General features: G+C 42.2%; 11 protein-coding genes across 11 annotated transcripts; 7 read left to right on the top strand and 4 right to left on the bottom strand.

Annotated features, from left to right (window-relative positions):
• On the top strand, positions 1-2,907 carry FOA43_001476 (uncharacterized protein; the record flags this gene model as incomplete). Its single annotated transcript, XM_038921789.1, has 1 exon — positions 1-2,907. The coding sequence occupies one exon, from the start codon at positions 1-3 to the stop codon at positions 2,905-2,907; it is 2,907 nt and encodes a 968-aa protein (XP_038777717.1).
• A 251-nt stretch (positions 2,908-3,158) lies between these two features.
• Positions 3,159-5,666, top strand: FOA43_001477 (uncharacterized protein; the record flags this gene model as incomplete). The annotated part of the gene is made up of 1 exon (XM_038921790.1): positions 3,159-5,666. One exon carries the CDS (start codon positions 3,159-3,161, stop codon positions 5,664-5,666), a length of 2,508 nt encoding a protein of 835 aa, XP_038777718.1.
• Positions 5,667-5,880: 214 nt separating this feature from the next.
• Positions 5,881-9,165, top strand: FOA43_001478 (uncharacterized protein; the record flags this gene model as incomplete). The annotated part of the gene is made up of 3 exons (XM_038921791.1): positions 5,881-8,274; positions 8,526-9,007; positions 9,150-9,165. 3 exons carry the CDS (start codon positions 5,881-5,883, stop codon positions 9,163-9,165), a joined length of 2,892 nt encoding a protein of 963 aa, XP_038777719.1.
• A 3-nt stretch (positions 9,166-9,168) lies between these two features.
• FOA43_001479 (uncharacterized protein) lies at positions 9,169-10,044 on the bottom strand (the record flags this gene model as incomplete). Its single annotated transcript, XM_038921792.1, has 1 exon — positions 9,169-10,044. One exon carries the CDS (start codon positions 10,042-10,044, stop codon positions 9,169-9,171), a length of 876 nt encoding a protein of 291 aa, XP_038777720.1.
• A 186-nt stretch (positions 10,045-10,230) lies between these two features.
• On the bottom strand, positions 10,231-11,730 carry FOA43_001480 (uncharacterized protein; the record flags this gene model as incomplete). The annotated part of the gene is made up of 1 exon (XM_038921793.1): positions 10,231-11,730. The coding sequence occupies one exon, from the start codon at positions 11,728-11,730 to the stop codon at positions 10,231-10,233; it is 1,500 nt and encodes a 499-aa protein (XP_038777721.1).
• Positions 11,731-15,064: 3,334 nt separating this feature from the next.
• FOA43_001481 (uncharacterized protein) lies at positions 15,065-17,900 on the top strand (the record flags this gene model as incomplete). Its single annotated transcript, XM_038921794.1, has 3 exons — positions 15,065-16,037; positions 16,413-16,429; positions 16,974-17,900. The coding sequence occupies 3 exons, from the start codon at positions 15,065-15,067 to the stop codon at positions 17,898-17,900; spliced, it is 1,917 nt and encodes a 638-aa protein (XP_038777722.1).
• Positions 17,901-18,438: 538 nt separating this feature from the next.
• FOA43_001482 (uncharacterized protein) lies at positions 18,439-19,029 on the top strand (the record flags this gene model as incomplete). The annotated part of the gene is made up of 1 exon (XM_038921795.1): positions 18,439-19,029. One exon carries the CDS (start codon positions 18,439-18,441, stop codon positions 19,027-19,029), a length of 591 nt encoding a protein of 196 aa, XP_038777723.1.
• Positions 19,030-20,451: 1,422 nt separating this feature from the next.
• Positions 20,452-21,411, top strand: FOA43_001483 (uncharacterized protein; the record flags this gene model as incomplete). The annotated part of the gene is made up of 1 exon (XM_038921796.1): positions 20,452-21,411. One exon carries the CDS (start codon positions 20,452-20,454, stop codon positions 21,409-21,411), a length of 960 nt encoding a protein of 319 aa, XP_038777724.1.
• A 677-nt stretch (positions 21,412-22,088) lies between these two features.
• RPS5 (ribosomal protein S5) lies at positions 22,089-22,859 on the bottom strand (the record flags this gene model as incomplete). Its single annotated transcript, XM_038921797.1, has 1 exon — positions 22,089-22,859. The coding sequence occupies one exon, from the start codon at positions 22,857-22,859 to the stop codon at positions 22,089-22,091; it is 771 nt and encodes a 256-aa protein (XP_038777725.1).
• A 763-nt stretch (positions 22,860-23,622) lies between these two features.
• Positions 23,623-25,866, top strand: FOA43_001485 (uncharacterized protein; the record flags this gene model as incomplete). The annotated part of the gene is made up of 1 exon (XM_038921798.1): positions 23,623-25,866. The coding sequence occupies one exon, from the start codon at positions 23,623-23,625 to the stop codon at positions 25,864-25,866; it is 2,244 nt and encodes a 747-aa protein (XP_038777726.1).
• Positions 25,867-25,942: 76 nt separating this feature from the next.
• Positions 25,943-27,340, bottom strand: FOA43_001486 (uncharacterized protein; the record flags this gene model as incomplete). The annotated part of the gene is made up of 1 exon (XM_038921799.1): positions 25,943-27,340. The coding sequence occupies one exon, from the start codon at positions 27,338-27,340 to the stop codon at positions 25,943-25,945; it is 1,398 nt and encodes a 465-aa protein (XP_038777727.1).
• Between the last annotated feature and the right edge of the window lie 72 nt (positions 27,341-27,412).

Here is a 27,412-nt window from a genome sequence, read left to right on the forward strand (position 1 = left end):
ATGGCTCCTGCGTCTTCTTTCGTGGGCTCGATCTTCCGCTTTAGGAAGACATCGCTAACCATTTTGTTAGTCATCTGCTATGCTCTTGCCATTTTCCTCAGTCTCTATTTCGAGGAAGTGGCTCTAACAGTTCCAGATCCAGAGCCTAGAATTTTGACTCAGTCTTGGTTAGATCTCAAAAAACTTGCCTGCCAGCCTCATCCCTTTACTTCCCATGCAAATGAAGTAGCCCACGACTTCTTAATGGGCCGTGTTTCCGAAATTTGCGAGAGACAACCTTACTTATCGGTATGGGATGATTTTGGTAACCGTAGTACCATCATCAGTCAGAAGAATACCTTGGATTTGTCTAGCCCTGAGAGAAGAGTTGTTTACTTTGAGTCAGGAAACATATTGGCTAAAATTCAAGGTAAGAACCCGGAACTTGGTGGTGTCTTAGTGTCTGCCCATTACGATTCTGCTCCTCCCAGTTACGGTGCTACAGATGATGGAATGGGTATCGTCACCATGATGGGACTTCTAGAACATTTCTCTAATAACTCTATTCCGCAACCTGACCGTACATTGATTGTCAATCTAAATGATAATGAAGAGTTTGGTCTCATGGGTTCCGAGATGTTTATCAAACATCCCTGGTTTTCTGAAGTAAAATACTTTGTCAACTTGGATGGTGCCGGTGCCGGAGGTCGGGCAGTTCTTCTTAGAGCCACCGACAACGGTATGCTCGATTACTATCAGTCTGTTGAAAGACCGTTTGCCAATTCTATGTTTCAACAGGCCTTTAAAGGTAATCTTGTTGGTTCGCAGACTGATTTTTATGTCTATGCAAAGAATGGACTTCGTGGTATCGACATAGACTTTTATAAGCCTCGTTCATTATATCATACTCGTAGAGATAATGTTGCAGAGTCTTCGAAGGGTTCTTTATGGCACATGCTGAAGAATACGCTGGATTATGTTGAGACTTTGGTTTACAACGCTGAACCTTTGAATGACGATGTCTCTGATGGTGTCTATTTCGATGTTTGCGGCAAGTGGTTCTTTAATATCTCTGTTAAGAAGCTTGTTATTGTTAATGTTACCTTATTGTTGATGCTTCCTTCCATTATCATTGCTCTCTTGATATACGTTCATCGTAACAACGCATGGCCGATTGGCTTAAGAGGCTGGCTCCGTATGCCAATTAGTCTTGCAATTTCTGTTGCTGTGACTGTGGTCGCATCTAAGTACTTCTACATTCACGACAAGCTATTGATTCTGAATGATTTTATTTCTCCATTATTAGCCATCTCCTCGTTGGCTCTCATTGTTAACTACCTTGTTCTCAACTTCTTTGCTTGGATTACTCCTGTTTATGATCAGAAACTTATCTGCTTACTTGAACTAACTGGCCTCTTTTGGGTGGCTCTTATTTTTGCCACCATAGTTGAGGACAGTGAACAGAATACTGGCGCTTACTTGGCAACCATATTCTTTGTTCTCTTGGCTACAGGCTCTATTATTGGACTAATTGGAATGGCTCTGAAGGGACGCTATGACGAAAGAGTTGTGTCCGTCACTCCTCCTGCAAGTACGTACGGTTCTACCAATGACGAGGATGCTGGTAGTGAAGAACACATTCCAGATGACACTAATGCCAGCACCAATCCTTCGCCGGCTGTTGCTTCTGAAGACCATCCACTTCTTTCTCCTGCTACCCCCGAGCCAATCAGCTCCTCTGAAGTTTCGGAGATTAGGCATTCTGCTCGTGTAGAGAAATCTTACGACTGGTTGATTCAATTTTTAGCTGTGGTTCCATTGTCAGTGTTTATCATCTTCAACATGGGTGATTTATTGCTTCAATCACTTCATCAAACTGGCCAGGACTCTGCAGCTAGTGGCCAGGCCGCTATCTATCTTCTTTTGGCTGTTTCTGTGAGCCTTAGTATCCCGCTACTACCATTTGCCCACAAGATGAACGCTGCCGTGATCACATTCTTTGTGCTTGTGTTTGCAATAGCTTCTACCGTGACTTACTTCCAGGTTCCATTTTCTTACAGGAATCCACTTAAGATCAGAACTATGCAAGTGTTGGATCTAGGAGAGGCGTCTCCATTCGGAAATTCATCTGACAATGCCATTTCTTACATGACTTTCCGTACCAGAAAGGGCTATATTACACCGATTATCTCAGAGATTCCAAGCGTAGAGACTATTGGTGAAGATGCGGTGACTTGCAAACCTACTAGAGGAATGAATGATGTGGAAACATGTAGCTATGAAGCCCAAAGACCTTGGCTTCTTGATGGAACTGTTGCAGACAATGCCTACAGTAAATACTTGAGCATTGACGTTATTTCCAATAGCAACAAGGGCAAATCGTCAGGAAAATATGAACCTTTGAGGGCCTCATTGGATATTAATGTGGCTGATAACCGTCTTTGTATTCTCAGTTTCAACACTACTGACTATGATTCGGAAAACACTAAGGAGGGCAAGGGAAAATCACCGGTTAAAGTAGTTACGGTGTTTGACCCTGCTGCCACTCATCGCCAGGATGATCCTGTGTCTGCTAATATTCCATCTGGTCACTCAACAGATGATGAGGGTAACCACTACTTCAAGCTCATGAGAGGTATCGATACTTTCCAGGTTTATAAGCTTAACTGGACAGAGCCCAAACACCGAGTTGCGCTTGAATGGTTACCATTTTCATTTGAAGATGGAAATGATGAACCATCCAAACGGGGTCTTGGAGTCACTGTGAAATGCTACTGGGGGGAATTCGACACCGAGTTTGTCGTTGACGGACAGAAGAAACGTAGATTACCAGCATACGACGAGGCCGTTCAGTATGCTCCTCAAAATGTCCTCTACACGAATATGAAACCCGGATTACTCGAGATAAGTGGCCATATCGAGTTATAAGGAGGTGACCTCGAAACTATATATTTAAAATGTATTATGCTTTATTCTAAATACTTCCAGACTAAGTGCAGATAGGGATCGAGAAGGCATTGTCCAAGTGCCAAAAAATCAGGGCCCCGGTGCGGTAGGCCCAGTGGGGCCTGGATGTCTTGGCGCTGCAGGGAGACCTAATACGACTGGCTGTGCGATTCTTCTGCGGATCTTATCTTATGCTGTATACAATCCAGCTAGTGATATAGGAACTTACAATTATGTCTAACCAATCGGATGACTACCATGTGGTGAACGAGGAGGCGGATTTAATTGCCAACTCTGATGATTCAAATGCAGCTTTTGCTTCCAAGTTCAGAAGACTCAGAGCCTGCGCAAGATGTCATCGACTCAAAATGCGCTGTGTCTTTGAAGATCCTACCTACCAGAGTTGTACCAGATGCTTCAAGGCAGGAATTCTATGTTCCCTGACGGAAGATCCTACGGAGCATACTGCCAGAGCCCGGCCTCGCAAACGTCCCAGGATTCATGACGGTCCATTAGCAGTGTTGCAGCAGTCGCTGACAGAGGCCAATAGGTACTTGACTGGGGTTCAGAAAGAACTGACCGAAAAGTCATCATCAGCTGAAACCGATATCATTGCTGCAACTTCTCTGTCTAGTGAACTGCTTTCCTATCTGGACTTCTCATCGATTCAACTTCAACTTTCTTCTCTCCAGAAGCTTCTGACCCACGTGAAAAAGCTCCAACAGCCTCCAGACACCGGATCTTTGTCCCAGAATAACGGATATGGACCGGCCTCATCAGCGAATTCAATGAAAGACGGTCCCGTCAAGCCTGTGCCTAGTCTTCCCTATATTCCCTTTGAACTCAATGTTATTAAAGAACTCTTTAAACTTGGAATTCTTTCGGAAGTCGTAGCACGCTCTAAATATAAGGACTTTAGAACAAATATGCTTTCTTACTGGCCGTGCATTTCGCTTCCTCAAAACTATACTTTTGAGTGGCTTATAGAACATGAGCCCTTATCACTTCTTGCCTTCATCACAGTTACTTGCCTCAACGAACCAGACTTACATGACGCTCTTCTGTACTATTTGGAAGGGAGTTTGGCTAGAAAGACCGCTATAGCAGGTGACATCACTGTGAATTTAATTGAAATCTATTTAACACTGTCTCTTTGGTGCTCTCCTCCAAGAAAATGGGGATCCTACAAGCACCAAATGAGTCTCATGATGGCACTAAACATTTCATTATGTCTAGATTTGGGAAACGAGCAACACAGAAACAATCCTGCTGTATTAAAGGACTCTTCCAAAGAACGGAACATTCTTAGAGCCTATATGGGTGTTTATGCTTGCTGTGGTTCATTGGGACTTTCTCTTCCTAGATTTAAGGTAGTTTCATGGACCCCTGCGCACCAGAGATGTGCCAGTTTACTTCTTATGGGATATTCCACTCCAGAGGACAGATTTCTCTGCTATTATTCGAGATTGGTCGCTTTGGGAGAAGAGATATTTCAGTTCTTGTGCCCTAGTACATTCTCTCCTGTATCAGTGGGGTCTGATCCCTTTGAAATGCCTCATGAAAGCCTTAGAACCATGATGATTGGCTATGAAAGAAGAATGCAACAACTGGCCGCAGAATCGGGCTTCTTCTCAGAAGAGTCTAAAGAGAGAAACATGCTTTCAATTGTCTATTACCAGTTATTGATGACCATGTATGATTACGTGGTTTGCAAAGTTCTTTTACGCAAGGATTTAGTTACAGATGTTTATCTTCAGACACTCACTAGACTGGTGAAAGCGAGCGAGAAGGTTATCCAATCATTTCTTGGGCTCTGTCTGCAAACAGTGAACTTCCCTACATTTTTCTACTACAGACCTATGCATGCATTGGTCGCACTAATTAGAGCACGACTATTGGTTAAGACGCAGGCGTTAGACCTTGAAATTGACGTTGAACATGAATTTCAGTTAGTTTCGAAAGCATTGAAACAGCTCTCCCAGAAGGCCAAAGTGGCGGAAAAGATGTCAATTATTCTAACGAGAATCTCCAAATGGATGAAAGTCTCGAATAAATTCAACAAAGACGGAGCCACAAATTCAATGGTGGATCTATTGAATGAGTTGGGCAAGGAGAAAGCCGTTGAAAATATAAAAATCACGGTGAAGAGGAAAGAAGGTGACAATGCAAACTTACGTCCTGATTCCAAGATCAGATTTAAGCGGTTCATTAACTATTCTCCGGACGCTTTGGCAAATATAGTTTATCAAGATGGGAATGAAACGGAGACTAGTGCTGCCATTGCCTCTGAGAATACCAACAATACCAGATCGAATTTGGTATCCCCTCTGAATTCATTTATTCCTTCACCTATTGGATTTAGCAGCGCATATTCACCAGAATCCAATCAACAGGGGAAAGAGAATAATATACAATCACGCTCAGAATCACCGCAGCTTGCAAAGCAGGATCATCAATTACCCACCATGATAAGTGGAATGAGAGACTACCCCCCGACAGTTGGGCCACTATTGGATGATATTGGGGGGACGCAGATTGGGTACAATAGTGTTGAAACATCAATGCAACCTTCAGACTCAGAATTAGGATTCCAGCAGCAGCAGAATTTCCTCAATGATATATTTACACAGATCGACTCCGATGTGATGAACTTGCAGCTTACAAATGACCAGTTAGACTTTGATAATGCAAAGATCAATCATCAGGGATCATTTAGTGCCACTGATCATGGATTCTGGTGAAAATCAACAGCTAAATAAAGTATCAAATATTAAAGGATTCTCTGATTATGTATACAGTTGGTTCCTCACTATGTTGCTTGCACAATTTGACTCGCGGAAAAATTTTCGACATTTGCTCGATCGACTCGCTCGTAATATAAAACTAACTAAACTAAACTAAGTCACATCATTGTTCGCCAGCTGTCTTCACTTGAAATCAACACCACTTAATAATATGTCCATACATCTTCGAGAAGGTTTCTCAAACGAAACACTAGAGCGTGTATTAGAGGACTTGGCTGTGAGATTCGTTGTCAATTGTCCCAACGAAGACCTTTCCAGTATTGAAAGAGTACTCTTCCTAATAGAGGAGGCTCAATGGTTTTATCAGGACTTTGCCCGGGCAATGAATCCATTACTTCCACCACTAAATATGAAGAAATTTACTACAAAGCTTTTAGAAAGATGCCCTCTCATCTGGAAATGGGGGAATCCAAGAGATGCGCTTCTACAATTTGGTAAATATAAGAGTCTTATTCCAGTTCGTGGATGCGCTTTATTTACACCACGGATGGACAAGATGCTACTTGTTCAAGGAATAGAATCACCATCGTGGGCATTCCCTCGTGGAAAGATCAGTAAGGATGAAACTGATGTTGAGTGTGCCGTCAGAGAGTTGAAGGAAGAGACTGGATACGATGCCTCTTCTCTAATTGATGAGGACGAGTACGTGGAGAGAACCATAAGAGCCAAAAATTATAAGATATTCTTTATTCGTGGCATTCCTGAAGAGACAGTGTTTAAACCTGTTGCCAGAAATGAGATCCGGGATATTAAATGGTGGGAGGTAAAGTCACTATTGAACAAGAAGAACAGAGACAACAAAAAATTCTTCCTTGTTCCAAATATGATCAAGCCAATCACAGCATTTATCCACCGTGTTAAGGGTACCGACACTGACGAGGAGTTGAAGATCAAGGCTACCGCTCAACTGAAGAAGATTTTAGGTATTGGCGAAGCGATCGAACCTCAGCAGGAAACGGATCCTGGAAGAGCATTGCTTACGATGCTTCAAAACGCCAGCAAGAATGCTCAAAGTGCTGCACCAGATACTACTACCAACGCACAAACAAGTTTTTCTGCTCCATATCCTACGGCAGCTTCTATCTCTCCGCTTCCCGCTGGTTTACTTTCGCAACTACCCCAGCTACCAATTGCAGCCGGATATCCTCCAATGCAACCCATGGCTACCATGGGGCCTACTCCTTTCCAGTTTCATTTGCCATATTTCAATCCTTTTTTCCCCCAGAGTATGGCCCTACCTCCACAATTCCCACTGCCACCTTTTCTCCAGCCTTTCCCAGTCACACCTTCAGCTCCTATATCCGGACCTACAACCGCATCCGCATCAGCATCAGCAGACCAACAGCCAGCATATCAACCACAGACTTCTCAGGCCCCTGCCGCTTCCTCCTTTGCCAAGCCTACAATTAGGTCCCAGGAATCGAACAGTAAAGTGTTACTTGCCCTACTTAAGGCACCTGATACTACTGAGTCTCAAGAACCTCCAAAAATTCCCGATTCACACCCTGAGAATTACGTGAAGAGGACTAAAAATGAGATTGCAAATCCTTCCTTCCTCAGGAATCTGTTTCCGAAGCGTACCAATTCTCCCGAAACAGTTTCTTCATCCAAGAAAATACAGATTCTTAAACGTCCGAATTCGACCCCTTCGTCAATTGATGTGACAACACCAGCTAATTCTCCAAACACAGGTTCCTCGTTCCAAAATTCGGCGCAGTCAATGCTCGACAAGCCTGTAAAATTACTTAGAAGGGAACATAAGCCTTCAAGTAAAGGTACTGCCCAGCTATTAGGCATTCTAAATGGAACCAAAGCCCGTGGTAAAATCGTACCACCTATGAACTCTAATCCTGATCCTCAGCATTTAAACGTTATAAAGCATACATCTTCTCATCGCTCTGCTTCTCCTTTACCTAAGGTGATTAACGAGAAGCCAGAGACGGAGAACAACGAGGATCCATCGGCTTACTTGCTTGGTATACTAAACAAGCCTAAATCATCTGAAGCTGCTCCTCCTCCTGCTTTCGTAGCGGCTGTTCCTTCCAACGGCGCTGAACTCCTTAGTATTATCAACAATCCTCATCAGTCCACAGATTTACCAAAAGAAGCACAGCAAGATCAGCAAGAGCAGCGAACACAAAGACCATTGAAACCAATTGCACACTCTAATGGTAAATCCTTGCTAGAAATTCTTCAAAAACCTAACACTCCTATAGCCAAGAGTTCTACACCGGCACAGTCTGGTGCCGCAGCCTCTTTACTCAGCGTTTTAAAGAGAGGTAGTCAGACAGCAGATAAGACAAAACCTCAATCGGCCTCTGAGACAGAAACTCAGATAAGACCGGAATCGGCTCCCGTGGAGACAAATTCAGAGAGCCAGAACCTTCTCAAGATGTTGAAGCGCCCACAAACTCATCCTATTATTGAGACTCTTCAAAATGATGCTGAAGATGTGGCTGAGTTCTCTGACTTCGAAGACTTTGACGATTTGGACGACGGTTTAGAAGTGAACAACTTCTTGCACAATAAGCAGATCAAAACGTATGTGGAAGAAGAATACAGTGACGACAATGATTACGAAGAAATTGGATATTAAGTTTATGCTATGTAATGTATACTTTAAAGAATCGAACGTACCTCGTTTCCTATTTGAGAATGCCTCTATAGAATGAAATCATGAAAAATTCGAGGCGTACGGCGAGATTGATCTGAGAAAAGAGGTACAATTCTATTGAGCTAGACTGAAGCAGTATGGGACGGAAAACAAGGCCCACTGGGTTGAAAAGGACAAGTAAGAAGGCAAATGGAACACCATCATCGTGCTCTCCTATTATCCCCAAAAAACCTCCTGTGTTTGACAAGGATGCTAAAGGTAGACGCTACTGGCTTATAAAGACAGAACCCGTGAATCGAAAAGATCCGAAATCGGGTAAAGACGTGAAATTCTCCATTGAAGATCTTGCCAAAGTCGACGCAGAACCATGGACAGGTGTAAGGAATTACGAGGCTAGAAACAACCTTCTTAATATGGCAAAAGGAGATATTTGTCTAGTATACCATTCCAACTGCAAGAACCCTGGTATTGTAGGTATTGCGATTGTGGCCAGCAAGCAAGCAAAGCCTGATCTATTACAATTCGATACCAGCTCCGGGTACTTTGATGCCAAGTCCACCAAGGAGAATCCCCGGTGGTGGTGTCCGGACATTTCATTTGCTGGAATTCTAAGGAGAAAAGTAAGCCTTTCTGAATTGAAGCTAAATCCGTTATTTACGGAGATGTATCTACTTAAAAGGGGAAGATTGAGCGTAGCTCCAGTGAGCGAGAAACATTTCGGGGAAATTGTGCGTATCCAGGCTCAACAAGAAACGATATCCGGAGACCATGAGTCTGAATTTGATTGTAATACCAAGGAACTCAAGCACATCGAAGAGATAGACTTCATCTCTTAGATGCTATTCTAGAATTCAACCTCGAATCCATATATGTTCTATCAGGAACATGCAAATCTATCATTCCACCCAACTCTTTTTTTAGCATTTCGAGTTCCTTCACTCCTTTTGCGACACTATCCAAATCGTTCAATTTGGACACGTTCACAAAGCATTTCACCTGATATCTACATGATTTATCCAGCAATGCAATCTTGATGAGATGCTGTGGCTTATCAACATCCATCATCTCGTCCTTGCCCGCATCTGCATCGTCATTGTTATTCAACTCATCTAATTCTTCTTTCTTCTCTGTAGTATCATCGTCGGAAACGGGCTTCCGATCACTTGACCCGTCCTTTGAACGAACATACAGCCGAAAAACTTCTATTATGATATCATTGTAGTAATACCTGTAGCCTTTGGTCCAGAACTCTATCTCTGGCATGTATCCAAACTCATCCATATATCCAATGATATCGTCTGTTTTATACACTGTGGCCTCGTAGATATTCTGAATTGACACTGGCCGGTTGCCACCAGCTGGTATATCACTCAATTGCATTGTCCATATACTTTCATTACGAGTAGATTCACTGGAACGATCACTGATAGACTCTCCCAATAAAAACTGATCATCTGACACATCCATATGATCGCTGGTGGACTCCATTTCCCACACACGGACCATTCGGATCCTATATGAGTCGACCTGGCTTACTTTACCAGCGCTCTGTTCAGGAGTGAAAGGAAATTTTGGCTTTAGAATAATCGTATGTCTGGCCAATGGCTCTGGTCGAAGACCCGTGAGAGCACGAAGGGTTATTCGAACGGTTCGAAACTGGTTCTCAGGTACCGAAGACGTTAGAGAGAGCTGTTGAACCATTACTTGCAGGGAGAACAAACAGAGCAGACGAATGAACAGTGGTAAGATCATCGCGAAGAACCCGAAATTTTCACCGCGCACTTACAAACACTCAACTACGCTTTACCAGGGAACCCCGTAAAGCTACAACGTACTACCGAATCCTATCATCTGATATATAAAACTGTCAATTAAACTCCATTTTATTTACAAAGTAGGCGTGGAAATCTTAGCTCTAACCAATTTGATCTGAGTGTAATTGTCCAAAGCCTCAGCACCCATCTCTCTTCCAATTCCGGACTCCTTGAAACCTCCAAATGGAGAGTTCTGCTGAAGATCGTTATAAGTATTAATCCAAACAGATCCAGCCTCCAATCTGTCAGCAACGTATAAAGCCTTATTGATATCCTCAGTGTGAATTCCAGAAGCCAAACCGTACTCGGAATCGTTGGCCTTCTCAATAAGCTCCTCTATGGACTTGAAAGGTAAGACAACGGCAACAGGACCAAAGATCTCTTCTTTAGTCAAACGGGAGCTTTGTGGAACATCGTAAAACACTGTTGGCTCGACAAAGTAACCTCTCTTGCCAATTCTATTACCACCAGTCAAAACCTTCAAATGGCTTTCCTTTCCAATCTTCACGTAGTCCAAAACAGTCTGGAATTGATCCGGAGTGGTCTGAGCACCCTGGAAGACACCTTCCTCAAATGGATTACCAACCTTTATTTTCTCAACTGCCTTTTTGAACTTAGCAAGGAACTCGTTGTACCACTCTTCGTCAGAAGCCTGAATATAGATTCTAGAGCCAGCACAACACACTTCACCACCATTGAAGAAAATACCAGTGATCAAGTTCTGGACAGTCTTCTCAATATCACAATCCTGGAAAACAATGTTAGGAGACTTGCCACCTAACTCAAGAGTAACCTTCTTGATTGAATCGGCAGCATCCTTCATAACACCTTTACCAACTGAAGTGGAACCAGTAAAGGCAACCTTCTTGACCTTAGGGTGATGTAAGATGGCACTACCACAGGCTCTACCAGAACCGGGAATAATGTTGACAACACCATCTGGGAATCCAGCTTCTTTGAATAGAGAGGCGGCATATAGATTACTCAAAGGAGTAGCACTTGCAGGTTTCAGAACAATGGTGTTACCGGTAGCCAAACATGGACCAATTTTCCATGCAAACATAAGTAATGGAAAGTTCCATGGAGTAATGGCACCACACACACCGAGAGGTTCTCTCTTAGTGTAGGTCAAATACTCAGGGCCGGTATTAATGGTACGACCATCAATCTTGTCACAATAACCAGCACAGGATCTAAGGTATTCGACGACTAAATTGACGTCAAACTTGGCACAGACCAAAGATTTACCGTTGTCAAGAGACTCAATCTTGGCCAATAGATCTCTCTTCTCATCCATCAAATCTGCAACTTTGTAAAGCAAACGAGCTCTAACCTCTGGCTTGGTAAACTTCCACTTCTTGAAAGCCTTGGAGGCACACTCAACGGCATAGTCAACGTCCTCAGAGCCAGCTTCTTGCAACTCACAAAGCAACTCTTCATTGATAGGAGTAGTCACCTTAAAAGTCTTACCCGACTTGGCAGCAACGTACTCGTTGTTGATGAACAAACCGGTAGGCTGCTCATAGGCCTCGTTAATAATAGGGAATTTAATAGTCTTCGAAAACGTAGTCATAATGTTGGTTGCAAAACTCCGCTTGAATATACAATTTCGGATAATGATCTTACAAGAAGGTCTATAAAAGCTGATCATCCGTACAAAATTGGGAAAAGCACTTCCTTAAATAGTCGTGAAACGATGGCAAATTGTGGTTTTATACGTTCTTCGGGAACTTTCAATTACAAACCATCCGGTAGAGTCGAGACAATCAATGCAGGCGACGGAGAAATCTTTGGCCAATCAAGATAGTAAAAATTTTCTTTTTCTCTGACTCAGTGGGCGGGTCTCCCAGGTGTTGGGAGAAAAGCTCTCTCATATTTGCGACTCTACCCCTTATCTCCCCCTTAGAATTGCGGTCCAATGCCTGCTTCTCAACAAAACATCGCACATCTTCTGGAAGTCTAGGAGCCACCCACATATCACGCACTTAAGGACACACACCCCCAGCACACCCCATGGACATGAAATTGGCACCCCATGACATAAAAAACACCCCACAGACACACCCCCTCGAGCGAATCCTCGGACATCCCCCCCCAAAAACGGCCAAATTTTTTTTTGCACGCACGACGTTTTTTTCATCTCATCATCGTACCCCTATGACGCCCTTTGCCACCCATTCTCCACGTAGTAATCTCCGACTATCTCCTTTCATGGGTTTTTAGTATTACTAAGATTCCAGTTCGGCTGATTCCTTATGTGCATTGAGGCCTATTAAGTTTTGTAATAAACATCGTACTAAAGCTAGCTTTTCGTTTCAAGGGGACAGTTACACTTTTCTCTCTTATCAAACTATCATTAATCTCTCTTTTCCCGTTGTCCGTGATTCCTGATGACCGCATCAGCTATTTGATCGGGGTACGAAATACAAATTGAGGTTTTGATTCTTTTTTTCTGCGTGTTACCCCACAGAATTTTCAGCTTCTTTCTTTTTTTGTTCCGAATTCTTTCACTGGCTAGCTCGAGGCTCGCGTCGGCCATCACACTTTATCGTTATAAGCTGATCTCTCGGGAACATGACCAAGTACGATTATTTGCTAAGCATATTCTGCGGACGCCGATATTATACCACCGGACCTGACATGAGTTTATTCATGCACATCCGAGGTAAAAGTCAAAATTGTTATTTTGTCAGCGTTCCGAGATTTCAGCAACTTTAAAACTTGGTGCATAAAGAGCGGCCCATCAAAGCATCTTCGTTGGTACACGACCGGCATATGACAATGTAGAGTTAGTGTCCGATTTACATAGCATAATACTCAGCATCTGAAATTGAACATGCAGAGTTGCTTACAAACATATATATCGAAAAAAAGGCTGAATGTCGACACACTAAAAACACTCTGAAAAGTGCCCCCCCTACTTTTTGAAACTCCGGGAATTGGTGCGCCCCTCACGAACACTAATAAAATCCACTCTTCATGTGAATATTGCCATCACTATATTTTCTTGGGTATCCGTAAATCTGCACAATATGTATTACTATTCAAAATCAAGCTATTATCATGTCAACGCTTGCTTCCGAATGCTGTTATCCACTTACCTAAAATAAAGTATTATTACTTGAGTATGGGCATATCGACGTTTTTGGTGCTCTTCATATAAAAAAGCAGAGCACATTGAATGGTTACGTTGAGCTTCAGAAAGAAATTTGTTACCGAACTAACAAAGTGATGAATCAAAAGGAAATAATAAAAGTGACAATAGCTTAGGTAGGCTGTCAGGCCGGAAAATGAATATTTCCTAATTAGTTGGGATTCGCTGCTTTCGGCGCGAAATCCTTTTAACAAGATAGACTCGGATAACCTTTTTCTCCTTCTTTTATTCATCCTAACAGGACTTTTCAGCCTTTATCTTAATGTCTATCCGGAACCTTACCATTTCATTGTGTAATGATTCCATCTTCATCAGTTGTCAGAAAGATGAGATGGCAATTCGCGTTAGCCTCGACTCTGAAGACCGGGAAGAGCAATACTTTACGATTTGCAGCAGAGATTTCATTTCAAATGCTTCGACAGAACCATTAGCTGACAATGATTCTCCGAAACTTAATATTATGTCTATCAGCAACGTCCACCAATTATCCAGGAAGCCTAGGCTGACTCTTGAGGCGGATTGCTTTATTGGGTATGCTCCTTTAGATGAGGGGTATTTGATTTTTGGTACGAGTGTCAAACCAGTAAATAAATGGAGTGGGTTGTATGAAATTAGAGATGTCTTACTTTTACCGCTCAACTATGAGGTTGCCTTAAAGCTGATGGAGAAGCAGAAACAAAGGTATAATGGACTCCTTAAGAAGAAGAGCAAGAAGCTAATCAAGTTGAAACAAACAAACAAAAAACAATTAGGCAAAATTCATGAACTGCTTGATCCCTTTTCACTAAGCGAAGAAGAAGAAGAAGAGAACGACGTTACTGACATATCAAATGACGAATCAAGTATGTATTCTACAGAGGAGAGGCCATTTTTTACTTGTCGAGATAATCCCACGGAATACATGTTTACAAAACACTCCATTGAGAAGACGCAGGTAAAGGCAGATCCATTACTGGGATTGAATGATAATATTATTATTGCCTCACCAGAACCGATGGAAAGCAACTGGAAGCCACCCGAGAATACCAAACCGATTTTAAGTCTGAAGGCAGGAAAAAGACACGAGAGGAATGATACTAAAAGGAAAATCCCGACTAGATATATCCACAAGAAATTCAGAAAAGCCGTTAAAAGGCTTTTTAGACAAGGAGGATTTTACTTCAGTTATACGGTGAATCTCACCGAGGACTTAAAAGTTGACTTACAAACAGGTAAGCTAGAACCCGCGTGGGGAGCTCTGAATAGAATTAAGAAGGATTTTTGGTGGAATCATCACCTTGCTCAACCATTTGTGGGGCTATTTGGAGATTCCCTAAGCCCATATTTGTTATCACCATTGATTCGAGGATTCATAGGCTCAACTTCTTTGGAATGTGAAGTGGACCAAAATTCAGTACCGGAATGTCCAGTTAGATATGTGAATAAAATTATGGGGAGCTTCGCTTTTACTAAGAGCGATAAAGCAACAGTGACTCTTTTTTCAAGAAGAAGCACCACTCGGTCCGGCTTGAGGTATCTGAGAAGGGGCGTGGATGATGCCGGTAACGTTGCCAACTTTGTCGACACTAATCAGTTGCTATCTATTGAACACGCATCCGGTGACTATTCTTGGAGTAGGTATAAGATACTCAGAGGATCGATTCCTGTTTTCTTTCAGCAAGATCCGACCAAACTTCAGCCAAGACCCAAGATTCAAAGAGACTTTGAAGAAAATAGGGATAAATTTAGAAAGCACTTTGAAGGTCTATGGAAAATGTACGGAGAGAAAATCACGTGTGTTTCATTGGTAGAGAAAGGGAACAAAGAGAAAGATATCGGCGAGCTATACGAGAAGTTAGCTCATGAGTATCAAATTCCTTTCAGCTGGTTTGATTTTCATGAAGTGTGTCTGAAACTGAGATTTGATAAGGTGGAACTTCTTCTAGAGGAGAAGGACGTCAAAATCGCCATGGAGACACAAAAGTACGATAGCAGCGACGAGAAGATCAAGCAAACCGGAGTTTTTAGGATCAACTGCATAGACTGCTTGGATCGGACAAATATTGTTAGTAAGTTTCTTTGTCTGAAGAGCCTAGAGCGACAATTGGACAGTGAAGGTATCATCATCAAAAATAGAGGCCAATTTAAATACGGATTTTCCCACTTGTGGGCCAATCATGGGGATAAATTAAGTGTTCAATACTCTAACACAAACGCATTGAAGGGAGACTATACTCGGACCGAAAGACGTGGATATCACGGGGTAATCAATGACGGAATATTGACTTTAGTGAGATATTATCACGGATTTATCACAGATTATTATGACCAAGTAGTGATTGATTTCCTATTGGGAAATGAACAACAGGATGTATTTGAAAGGTATGAAGCTACATTGGAAAACTTTGATCCGAATTTGGAAAAAGAAAAGCAATTAGGAAGACGGATCTTTGCTGAAGAGTCAGTTCGAACAATTTTGGGAACGACAAGAAATCCAACAAACCCAGCATACAATATCAGAACAATGATTATTGGAGCTTGGTGGGTAGAGGCAAATACCGACTGGCATAACAAGTTCGAACTTAATGATGCTCTACTAATTATGATGGATACCGCCTTTATTTTGGAAGTGAAAACAGACGAGAAGATTATCCAGATTGATTTAGCTTCGATAGACCTTGTCGAGTATGGCCATTATTATGTCGATGCCCTATCGTATCACAGTAAACAGCCATACAGGAATATTGGTGTGAGACTCCATTGGAAAGAGAAGGACAAAAATGCAAACGAGATCTCGCTACGATTTCCAGGCATGTGGAGCTACCGGAGAAGCAAATGCATGATTAAACTAATCATTAAACGATGCAGCATTGACACAATTGTTAGAAAGAAGGATATAGTGAGTTTGACGGAAGCCAAGATGCGCACATCGATATGGGATGCGATTGAGTACAAATTGAAGAAGGTGGTCTGGGGATAAATGGAAAGCTTGTTACGTAAATATGTTACTATACTTTGGATATCATTTAGTATGTTAGACGGGCCAAATAAACTGATCGCAAAAAAGAAGAAGATGGAAGAATACCGAGCAGATAAATATGATATACTATGCACCTTAGCAGAACTATTTCCTAAATGGGTAAATAGAAAACACATGAAATCGTCGGTATTTAGCGGCGCATTGTTGAATATCTGCGAATGAACATTCGAATGTAAGAGAACAAAAAAAAATTTAGGACACAAGCTAACGTAAACTAAGTCATAGCTTTAGTAATTGACATGGACAAAGCACAAAAGGCCGTTCTCAACAGAATCTTACTTGAATAAGACGTTATAGTTTCCATGACAATCAACCATATAAGATTGCACACACTGATTGTAAGACAATCGGGATGAAACAGTGAAAAAAAAAAGGCACCTGAATTGTTGCCAAAAAAAGCAAAAGAGCACCTCCCCCTTAAAATAGAAAAAAGAAATCGTTGATAAATTAAGATGCGTGGAGGAATTTGGTTGGTCGAGGCAGAAGCGGCTGGGGCGCATACATAGAAAAAAACGTATCGCTGCTTCTTTAATTGGGCCCAGAATTCTCCGGATGCAGTTAAATAAGGTAAATAATGGAAAGTGTGTCCGAGGTAGCAACGATTACCTTTTACCACATTGGAATTCAGGGTTCATGATTATAGAAACAAATTGATAATGATATAAATAGGGAGCAAGGCCCGCGAATTGGAGGAACAACGATTTTGAGCTCTTTGGTTCATTTGACTTATCATTATCTATCCGTATTATACAAGATGTCTGAAGATCCTGAATTAGAACAACAGTTGGAATACAGCCCTACTAAGAAAGAGTACAAGTTCGGACTTTCCTACGGGATGAAGAACCATTTGATTGCTGCCAGTGGCGAATTTATTGGTACCTTTATTTTCTTGTGGTCAGCCTATATGATCGCCCAGAATGCCAATTCTGACACTACATATGGTTCGAAGGGATCGAACCCTGCCAAACTTATTATGATTGCATTTGGCTTCGGCTTTGGTGTTATGGTTGGTATCGTTTTAACTGCCAGAGTGTCTGGTGGCCACTTGAACCCTGCCGTTACAATATCTATGCTTTTGGCAGGTGCTGTCACCCCATTGAGAGCTCTTATCATGATTATTTCACAGCTTGTTGCTGGTTTAGCGGCAGGCGGTGCTGCTTCTGCAATGACCCCGGGCCCAGTTTTGTTTGCTAATGCATTACTTCCAGGTGTTTCCAGGGCCAGAGGTTGCTTTATCGAATGCTTTGGTACTTGCATTTTATGCATCACGGTTTTAATGACTTGTGCAGAACACTCGTTCCTCTCTGATTGGGCTCCTGCTGCAATTGGTATCTCCTTGTTCATTGGTCATTTAATCTGTGTTTATCCAACTGGTGCTGGTTTGAACCCTGCCAGATCCCTTGGCGCTGCTGTTGCTGGTGTTCCCCAACTTGCCATTCCTAATTACTTCTGGATTTATTGGGTGGGTCCTATTCTTGGATCAGTCATTGCATACGGTATTTGGAAATTCTGGAGATTGTTGGATTATACCACTTGCGTTGCTATGCCCGCTACTGAAGAGGAGCATTGATGAAGAAAAAATAATTACCATAAGCTATATAAGTACCTCCTTCTTAATCAATATCCGTTGTGTGGTGTCTAACCGGTACTTGAATGTAGTGTTTAGTGGTCCTCCACCTCTAAATGTCTGTTAGTGCAGCATCACGTGTTAAACTAACTCAATCGATTGGAGAACAATTACAATCTGATGAAGCACCTTTTCTTTTTCATTGGAAAAAGAAACAAAACAAAAGAGGCCCAAAATTATCTCGGAATTTTGTCTTGGCTTCGGTGCTGAAATAGCTCTGTTCTATGAGGGGACAGGTGGAAGTGGAAAATGGTACGCCGTAATTGAGCAGATATTTTCCCCTTTCAGCTATGTTCCTCGCATGATGTGTCTCTCCGCATAGTTTTCAATACGAGTTTAATAGAGTAAAATTGAGACTCAATGTTAGTTGTATTCATCCGTACACCACACAAGGTTGATTAGTTGGATACTTTATAATTGTTTGATTCGATTAAGTACATAGACCAGACTCTTTACAGATAAACATCGGGAAACAGTTAGAATGCAACTCAGGAGCTCCAGTATTCATTCGACAAAAAGAAAGGTGGAAGATGAAAGGAAGGTGGTGAAGAAAGCTAAGGTCGTAAAAAAGGCGAAGGTCGTGAAAAAGGCGAAGGAAGAAGAGGCAAAGGAATTGGAAGAAGGTGATATGATTCCAAGAGATATTGTATTACTCAATCAAGATTCCAAAAAGGTGAATGTACTAGAATTGGCCAAGGAAGCACATACTTTGGTGATTTTCGTCTATCCACGAGCATCTACACCGGGATGCACGAGACAGGCCAAAGGATTCCGAGATGAATACAAGGAATTAACAAAAGATTTGAATGCCACAGTAATTGGAATGAGTGCAGACTCACCAAAGGCTCAAACACGGTTCAAAGAGAACCAGAAACTACAATACGATTTACTATGTGATCCCGATCGCGAGTTTATCAGCCTTCTTGGAAGCAAGAAGCAACCAAAAGGTACAATTAGATCGCACTTTATTTTCCAGAACGGCATTTTGCGTGTTAAAAAGGTCAAGATCGGCCCTGAAGAAAGCTTTACTAGCGCTTTAGAACAGGTAAAGCAGTTCGTTACTAAAAAATAAGCTCAACAGAGCGCCCGCCGCGAAAGAGCTCCCCCTTTGACCAACATAGCAACAGAATGCTACGGCTAAACCACTGGCACCCTTCTCAAAGTCTATAACAAAGCGTAATATTTTAAATATTTGTCTTGGCTCTATTATACACGGGAGTACGAGCGTTGTTGGTACTAAACTGCATCAAGGCTTACCAAACTCTGGAAGTATATCAAATGCAGATATGTTTTTCTTTACTGAGAACCTTATTGTATTTGAACCGTATCCGCGTATGCATTGCAGCAATTGACCGTGTTAACACGATGTAGCATTGATATCGACTGCATTGATAAATCACTAGAACTTTTCAACTTTTCTTCCTTTTCTTTCTTTCTCGTTTCTTTTGTTTAAAAAATTGATGCAGCAATCAATCATCATAAAACCTCATTTTGGTTAAACCTCAAAGAACATCGCGGTAAAATATTTGTATATTCCTGAGTGGATGAAATCCAATAAGTGAAATTTCATTTCAGCATGGTCGATGATGCATGACAATTTTGAAGCTATCCCGTATCATAAGATGCTTTTTTTATCATGGCTGCAAAGGGTTTAACTCCGTTCGAGAGCGTCAGATGCATCACGTATGACTAACAACGCCATTAGGAAATAGTCCCCCCACCGCCCCTCGTAAATAACTAGCTTGCTCAAGCGTGCCTCACACCTTCTCTATTTGTTGCTACATTACATTCCCTCTTTTTTATCAAGCGAGATTGGCATCACTTTAGCACCTAATTGTTCTCTTACACGAAATGCATTATTTTTTTGATGCAATGTCAGGTCACATATCGCTCTTTTCTTTTTTTGTTTATACATTTTTAGCCAGCTCTCTTCTCTCCTATTATTTCCTCCCCAGAGGACTACGGAGCTGACCCAGGGGGAGGCTTTGTTTGATGTTGTCCATGAACCAGCTTGTTTTCATCCTTCTAAGTGTCACTATGTTTCTTTATTTTGCTATCCTTGTTTGTCTCCATTTTTTCTTCATAGATGTTAGCCATTACCAAAACAAACCCGGCATCAAACTGCTCCATTCCTCATTCCAGCTATTCATATTCAATGCTCCCTGATAAATCTGATGATAAATACATACCGGGAGTATATCATACTTCTCAGCCCGAGCGGCGAGACGCTGCTCAAAGACCCACTTATATCTACAGTTATTCCCAGCCTACTTCGTTTGATTCTCAGTTAATCTCTTCTCAGTCTCAGCCAACTGCTCAACGGCACAGCGTACCGGTCCAACTCCAGCGGTTTCAACAGCTTCAGCAGTTTCAGCCACCGCAACGACAACTGCAACCACTTCCGGTTCCCCAATATAGATATCCGATGCCTGCAGCAGCCTCACACCCTGGCCAAATTCAGAATCCTGCTCTGCACGTGCCATTTCCCCAAGGAATGTACGTATATGAACCACCCCAGTATGATAATAGGATGTATCCAATCCCCGCTCAAACTATTCCTTTACAAGCACAGCAAGTGCAACCTACTCAGCCGATTCCTGCTTCTTCCTACAAAACATCTGTTCAGCAACAACCCTATTTATATCCTCAGCAGTCTGGCTACAATTATCCTGCCCTACCTCAGATTCGGGCACAACAGCCTCAGCAATTGCAACCTATACAGCAAATTCAAAACCCGCAGTCTCGGAACAATCTGGCCTATGGGTATGATCCTATTATGAGTCCCACAATCGGAGGTACGCAGCCGATGGCTGCAGACGCATCTAAAAGGATGTATGGACAGAGTCCTTCATTGGATCTTATTCAAGTTAGAAAAGGAGCAGTGAGCACTTCGACAAGGAGAAGTTCCAGCGCTTGGCCACCAGAAGATGATCGATTACTAAGGGAACTTAAGGAAGAGAAAAACCTGGGATGGAGAGAAATTGCCAGTTATTTCCCCCATAGAACATTGAACGCATGCCAATTTAGATGGAGAAGATTAGTTGTTGGCATTGCCAAGGACGTGAAAAAAGAAATAGAGGAGAGGACCACATCAGAGGGGAAAAAGCGAGACGTCTACAATTTTAGCTCTAACGCTTCAAAAGATGTGAATAGCGAAACCTCCAAAAGCGAAGAACATATAGGAAAAACGTCCAAATCGTTGACTGCTACTAAGGGAGAAACAAAATCTGTCACGTCCACCCATAATGCTGATACAAATTGTGATGGAATTGATGTAGCTTTAGAAAAGCATAGTCAATCGACCAAGAAGCGTCAATTAGCAATGGACGAGCAGCACGAATCACAAGAAGCAAAAAGAATCAAGCAGATCCAGCAGGCCGAACAGAAAGTACATGCAACCGAATCTGTACCAACTGGCAAGGCAAGATTTGATCTTGCAAGATTGCTTAACTGATTCTACCTACATACACACATCCCATTCATTTGGGTTACACATGGGGCAATGAATAGTTCAAGATATTGATATTTCGATTCTTCATTCACCTCTTTATTTCTCTCTTCATTGGGCCTTGCATTCGACTCTTCAGTAGCCCGCCCCCATCAACCCATTTTTCTTGATAATTTGTTGTAGCCTTAAGTACCAATACATCATTGACTACGGAGCCACGTAAAAAGAAATTCTTTTACTTTTCTTTAGCTGGATTATAAAATTCTTCACGTTCAGAAATCCAACATTGCTTTTTCTCCTGATCTCTATTTAACTGCTTTGCAGGACAAAAGCAGAATTTCTAAAGCTCAGCTATCCATCTCGTACGGCAACTAAAGCTTTCACATATTCGATGCAGCATTTGTTGTCAATTGAAACTGCTGACCTCGCAATTAGCCCGTATCGAAAAACTTCTGACGTAGTTGACACTCATTAACGCAGACGCAGTGATGAAATGGTTCTGCGTCACGGAAAATATGCGTATCATAATTCCCTTTTCGTAGTAGTTATTTGCTGCAGGGGTAAGCGAAAAACAAAAACTTAGGAACGCAGATAGGCTGGACATCCTTACAATACTAATTCTAATACTCATAGTGATTATTATATTGATTACCTTAATCTTACTACTAATTAGTTCAAGCCGATTAACGGTTAGATTTGGCAACTCTCTCCAACTCATCCTTCTTCTTGATAGCGAAAGATGTAGATGAACCTTTAGCAGCATTGATCAACTCCTCAGCCAAACATTCAGCAATGGTCTTGATGTTTCTGAAAGCAGCCTCTCTAGCACCAATGGTCAATAAGGAAATAGCCTGATCGACTCTTCTCAAAGGAGAAACATCGACAGCCTGTCTTCTAACAGCACCAGCAGATCCAATACGGGTAGTGTCTTCTCTGGCACCAGTATTGACAATGGCATCGACAATAACCTGCAATGGGTTCTGGTCAGTAAGAACATTAATGATCTCCATGGCATGCTTAACAATTCTAACAGCCTTGAGCTTCTTACCATTGTTTCTACCATTCATCATCATGGAATTAGTCAATCTCTCAACGATAGGACATTGTGCCTTTCTGAATCTCTTGTTTGCATATCTACCAGCAGTGTGAGAAACAAAGATTGGCTGTCTGACCTGGATGTAATCGGCCAATGAGATGTCCTTGACGGTGACACCTTCGAAAGACCACTTGTTGAAAAGCTTAATTTCCTTGGCACCCGTTTGCACACTCTTTGGAATAGGAGTAGCCAATTCAACGAACTTGAATTCAGGCTCAGGCTCAGCGATGACCTCTTCTTCTAGCTCTTCCACAACATCCTCAACAAGCTCATCAACTGGAGCCTCTTCAACTGGAGCCTCTTCAACAGGGGCTTCTTCAACAGGAACTTTTTCAACTGGTTCTTCAACGGCAGACATATTGTTTGGGGAAATAAAGAATATTGACTAAACAGAAACGAAACGAAAGAAAAAAAGAGATCAACTCATTTAGTGCCCTACCTCAATAACTCCCTTACTCTCTCTCTCTCTGCCTGGAACCCGAAGCTCCTCATCGTGAAAAATTTTAGCTGAGAGTGAAAAATTTTTCTCCCTCGAGCCAATGAAATATCCTAATCTCTGGATTGCGCACGACCTTTTTCTTTGCGTCTTTGTGTTTTTTCACAATCGACAGAATTAACGTATTGTCCCCAATAGGAAGCTTAATGTCTAACTGGGGTTACCCTGAAGTTACCATTAACCCCCTAGTGACACCATTAACAAAAACCCCCTACAGACATAAACTGAGGTTAATATTTATGTACATTTATTCATTTATATGCAGGCATTTATGTATTCTTGTTCATTTGTATACGTCTTCGCTGACATGAGCTTATTTCTTCTTTTAGCCGATCCTTGTCATCCATATGATCTTCGAATTACTCAGAATTACTCAGAGTTCATCTTCTGCAACATTACTGGTCAATACATCCTGGGCTTAAGCACATCTTTTTCAGTAGTCTATTATTACTCTGTAGCGCTGATCTTCCCTTTTAGGAATCATCCCGAAACCCGATGTGAGGGGTACCGATAACGAGACTCCTTTTTTTAGTGCGGGGAAGGGATTTCGATATATAAACCACACTAAATTTGCCAAGTTATTTGAAGGCTCGTATTTTCATCGTCACCTTTGTTTCCCATTAAGATGCCCACGTTTGACTCCGAACAATCCCTTCCTCAATTACCTCTTCCCCAGCTTCAGGAGACAATTTCTCAGGCCCTAACAGCCATTCAGCCTCTAAGTACTCCTGAGGAGTATAGCGATCTCAAGGCTAAAGCAGGTCTATTTATTAATTCGAATGCAGCTAAAACCCTCCAACTTCATTTATTACGTTGCGCTCAAGATAATTCTAATTACCTCGACTCTGATGGTATCTCTGCTGCCACTGGCAATGTCTACGGTACTCTAAGAGGTCAAACTTTACCTAGAAACCCTTTTTTCATCCTTGAAGATGATCCTTTGAAAACCTTTACTCCTTCCCAGGCTTTCAGAGCTGCCCTTCTTACTGTTTCAGCTCTCAGATTTGCCGTTTCACTTCGTCAGGAGAGCCTCAGTCCCGATACTGCTCCGAAAAGCGGCAGACACCTTACCATGGAGCCATACAAAAACTTGTTTGGCACTACGATGGTTCCCCATGACGAAACTGAAGGTATTGGTATCAGCATCAGTCGATATCCAGAGTCAAGACATATTGTGGTGATGGCCCGCGGCCAATTATACACTTTGGAGGTACTTTCTCCGGAGAACAATCAGATCTGGTTTTCGAAATTTGAGCTTACTAACCGTTTCAAGGAGATTATGGCTGATGCAGCCTCTATTGATTCATTGGAGGCAACTCGTCATGCTATTGGTACATTTTCTACAGAAATGAAGCCTACTTGGAGGTTTGCAAGACGTAGATTAGAACAAACAAATAAAGTGCATATGGAAGCGTTGGATTCTGCCCTATTTGTTGTTTGCTTAGACCATGAATCTCCAGCTACCGATCCTGAGCGTGTCCAATTTGCATCGCATGGTACTTCTCGTACTAATAATCAGGGTGTTCAGGTTGGTACTTGCACAAACAGACTATACGACAAACTCTGCTTTGTGGTGACTCCAAATTCCGTTGCCGCTTGCATCTATCCAGCTGCCATTATGGATGGAACTACGGTTTTGAGATTTCTCAGCGATATATACACTGATTCTGTCTTGAGACTGGCAAGGCAGATCAACGGTTCTCATTATACACTCTGGAAGCAGACTAACACTGTACCAATTAATGAGGAGATTGAAAAACCGATTCCTCACAGACTTCGGTTTGAGCTGCCCCAGGACTTACAGGCTGCTTTGCATTTAGCTGAAACAAGACTTGCTGATATCATCAGCCAGCATGAATATGTGTTTAGGACGATAAATTCAGTTGGAGAGACTTTCCTTTGTAAAAGAATGTGTCTTCCTGCAGATTCTCTTGTCCAGACCTGCATTCAAGTGACGTACTACGCATTGTACGGTCGCATGGCCTCTACAGTAGAACCGGTCACTACACGTCGGTTTAGAAGTGCACGTACAGAGCCAGTTACCTCCCAGTCTGAAAAGATGCGCAGGCTCTGCCAGGCCTTCCTATCCCCTACTCCTGACGAACAAAAATGGAGTCTGATTTTAGATGCAGTGAATGAGCATAGAGACAAGGTGATTGCGGCCACACATGGTAAAGGATTTGAGAGACATCTTTCGGCTCTCCGTGCTTCGTTTATCCAGAGGAAAGTCCTCAATCGACTGCATCCAGATCTACCAGCTATTGGTCAGGGTGAAACAACGATTCCTTCTTTCCTCTTTGACCCATGTGTTGACATGCTCTACAGGCCCGAATTATTGGCAGCAAACTGCGGTAATCCCGCATTGCATATGTTTGGAATCACTCCTTCTATTCCTACCGGGTTTGGTATCGGATACATTATCAAAGAGGACTCTGTGTCTTTTGTGGCATCGTCACAATGGCGACAAACTGACCGATTCCTTGATACATTGGCTAGTGTTATCACTGAGGTCAAGTCCCTCTGGAAGTCGGTTGTTAATGGGGCCAGTGCCAGAAAGGGTAGCCATGTGGGGAACAGGAGTGACCAATTGCAAGGGTACTTGGATTCGATTCCCATGTCTCTTGTAGCATCGAACAATTCGTCTTTGCAGAGACAAAATGTTAGTGCCAAGAGAGATGCGGATACGACCATTCTTGGCGGCTACGATTACTTTGATGTAACTGAGCTGAACTTAAGATCGGAGTTGCATTCAGAGTTACAAAGTCAGACGATCTCACGCAACGGCTCAAGCTCCAATCTACCTGGAAATAGTAACGTTAATGGTAATGCGGAGGTTGGACGGAAGTTAGTGGTCAATGAGGACTTGTAGACAAATAACGATATAATTAATGACTATACGTACATATGATTTGAGTGATTAGAAAAGTACATTTTTGTAATGCCTTTTATCGTTCGATTTCATGTTCGATGCTTTGCTTGGCTTCGACTATTTTGTCCACACCTTTAAACATAATAGCCAATATTATGTTCGCCAATATAAGTAAAGAACCGGAGATAAGAAAGCAGACCCAGAGATAACCATTCTCCGCCAAGAAACCTGTGAAACCGGGCGAGATTGATCTGGCAATCTGTTTTCCAATATTCACTGTACCCAAAACTTTGGGCAAGTCATTAGAGTCTATTAGGGAGGTCAATAAAATCTGCCTAGGAACTACATCAAACGCTGTAGTTGCCTGATTGAGCAAGTAAAGGACAGTTGCTCTTGGTAGAGTGGAGCCCAATATTGGAATAAGGATGAAGAAAATTCCACAAGGAATTTGAACAGCTAGCGTAGACTTAAGGGGACCCATATGCTTCGAGAACCAAGCCGATGGAACAGCAGAGGCGGATTGAATAAGATCTGTAGCGCAGAAGATCATACCAAGAACAGAAGCAGCGGCCATGTATTTCATTTTGAAGTAGTAGACAACCCAGGCAGACGGCATAAAACCGTAACCAAAGGAATCAATCATAAATGGGACAAGAAGCTTGAGCAGGATGTTCTGGGAATGAGGTGAAAGACCAGTAAGCGTCTGGTGTTCTATAGTTGACTCTATGAGAGGTGACGACTCTGAAGGATAAGTGGAGGTTGTGGAAGATGAACAGTCATGATCCTCTGAGATCTGTGGAACATCTGAAGGTTTCTGAACTCTTTCAAACTTCAGTATGTAATTTGGTTCACATTTTCGGGACATGAAGAGCATTGTAGCATACTTGATTAATGATATAATGCAGAAGGGAATAAAGGAACGACAATAGGCTTCTCTGTATGTCAGTTTATACCGAGAAACCAAAGTCTGGACTAAGAAGCCGGCACCCAAATTTCCAAAAGAAGATCCTATTGCAGCCAAGGTTCCATGGACAGCGTAAACTTCGGGACGATGATTTGGAGGAGTTAGCTTTGCCAAAACCGCCTCCTCAATTGTTTTGAAAGGCCCTGTATCACCACCGGAAGGTGAAATAACACCGAAAATGGCAGCAAAGAGAAGTATGCGAAAATCTCCGGTACCACTGGCAAAGAAAAGACCACAGAAAAACATTAGGAATGAACCTATTCTCATAACACGTCTCGTACCGATAGCATTAGCGTTCCAGGTAAGTAAATACGAAAGAATCGAATCGCCAATCATAGTGAGGGACATGAATATGCCTATCATCGATTCTGGGATCTCAAGGGATTTTAGATATAGAGTGAGTATCTGGTTTGTCAATCCAAATGCCACCATTCTGGCAAATACACTGAACCAGAGGAGTCTGATATCAGCAGATGACTGCCTGATAGTATCACCAAGATGCATGCCCATGACGAGAAGGATTGGTAGAGACAAAATATCTTGAAAGGAAAGGAAGAGAGGAAATGTATTGAAAAGACTGGG

The sequence above is a fragment of the Brettanomyces nanus genome, chromosome 1 (assembly GCF_011074865.1).
Source record: "Brettanomyces nanus chromosome 1, complete sequence".
Classification (NCBI taxonomy): Eukaryota; Fungi; Ascomycota; class Pichiomycetes; order Pichiales; family Pichiaceae; genus Brettanomyces; species Brettanomyces nanus.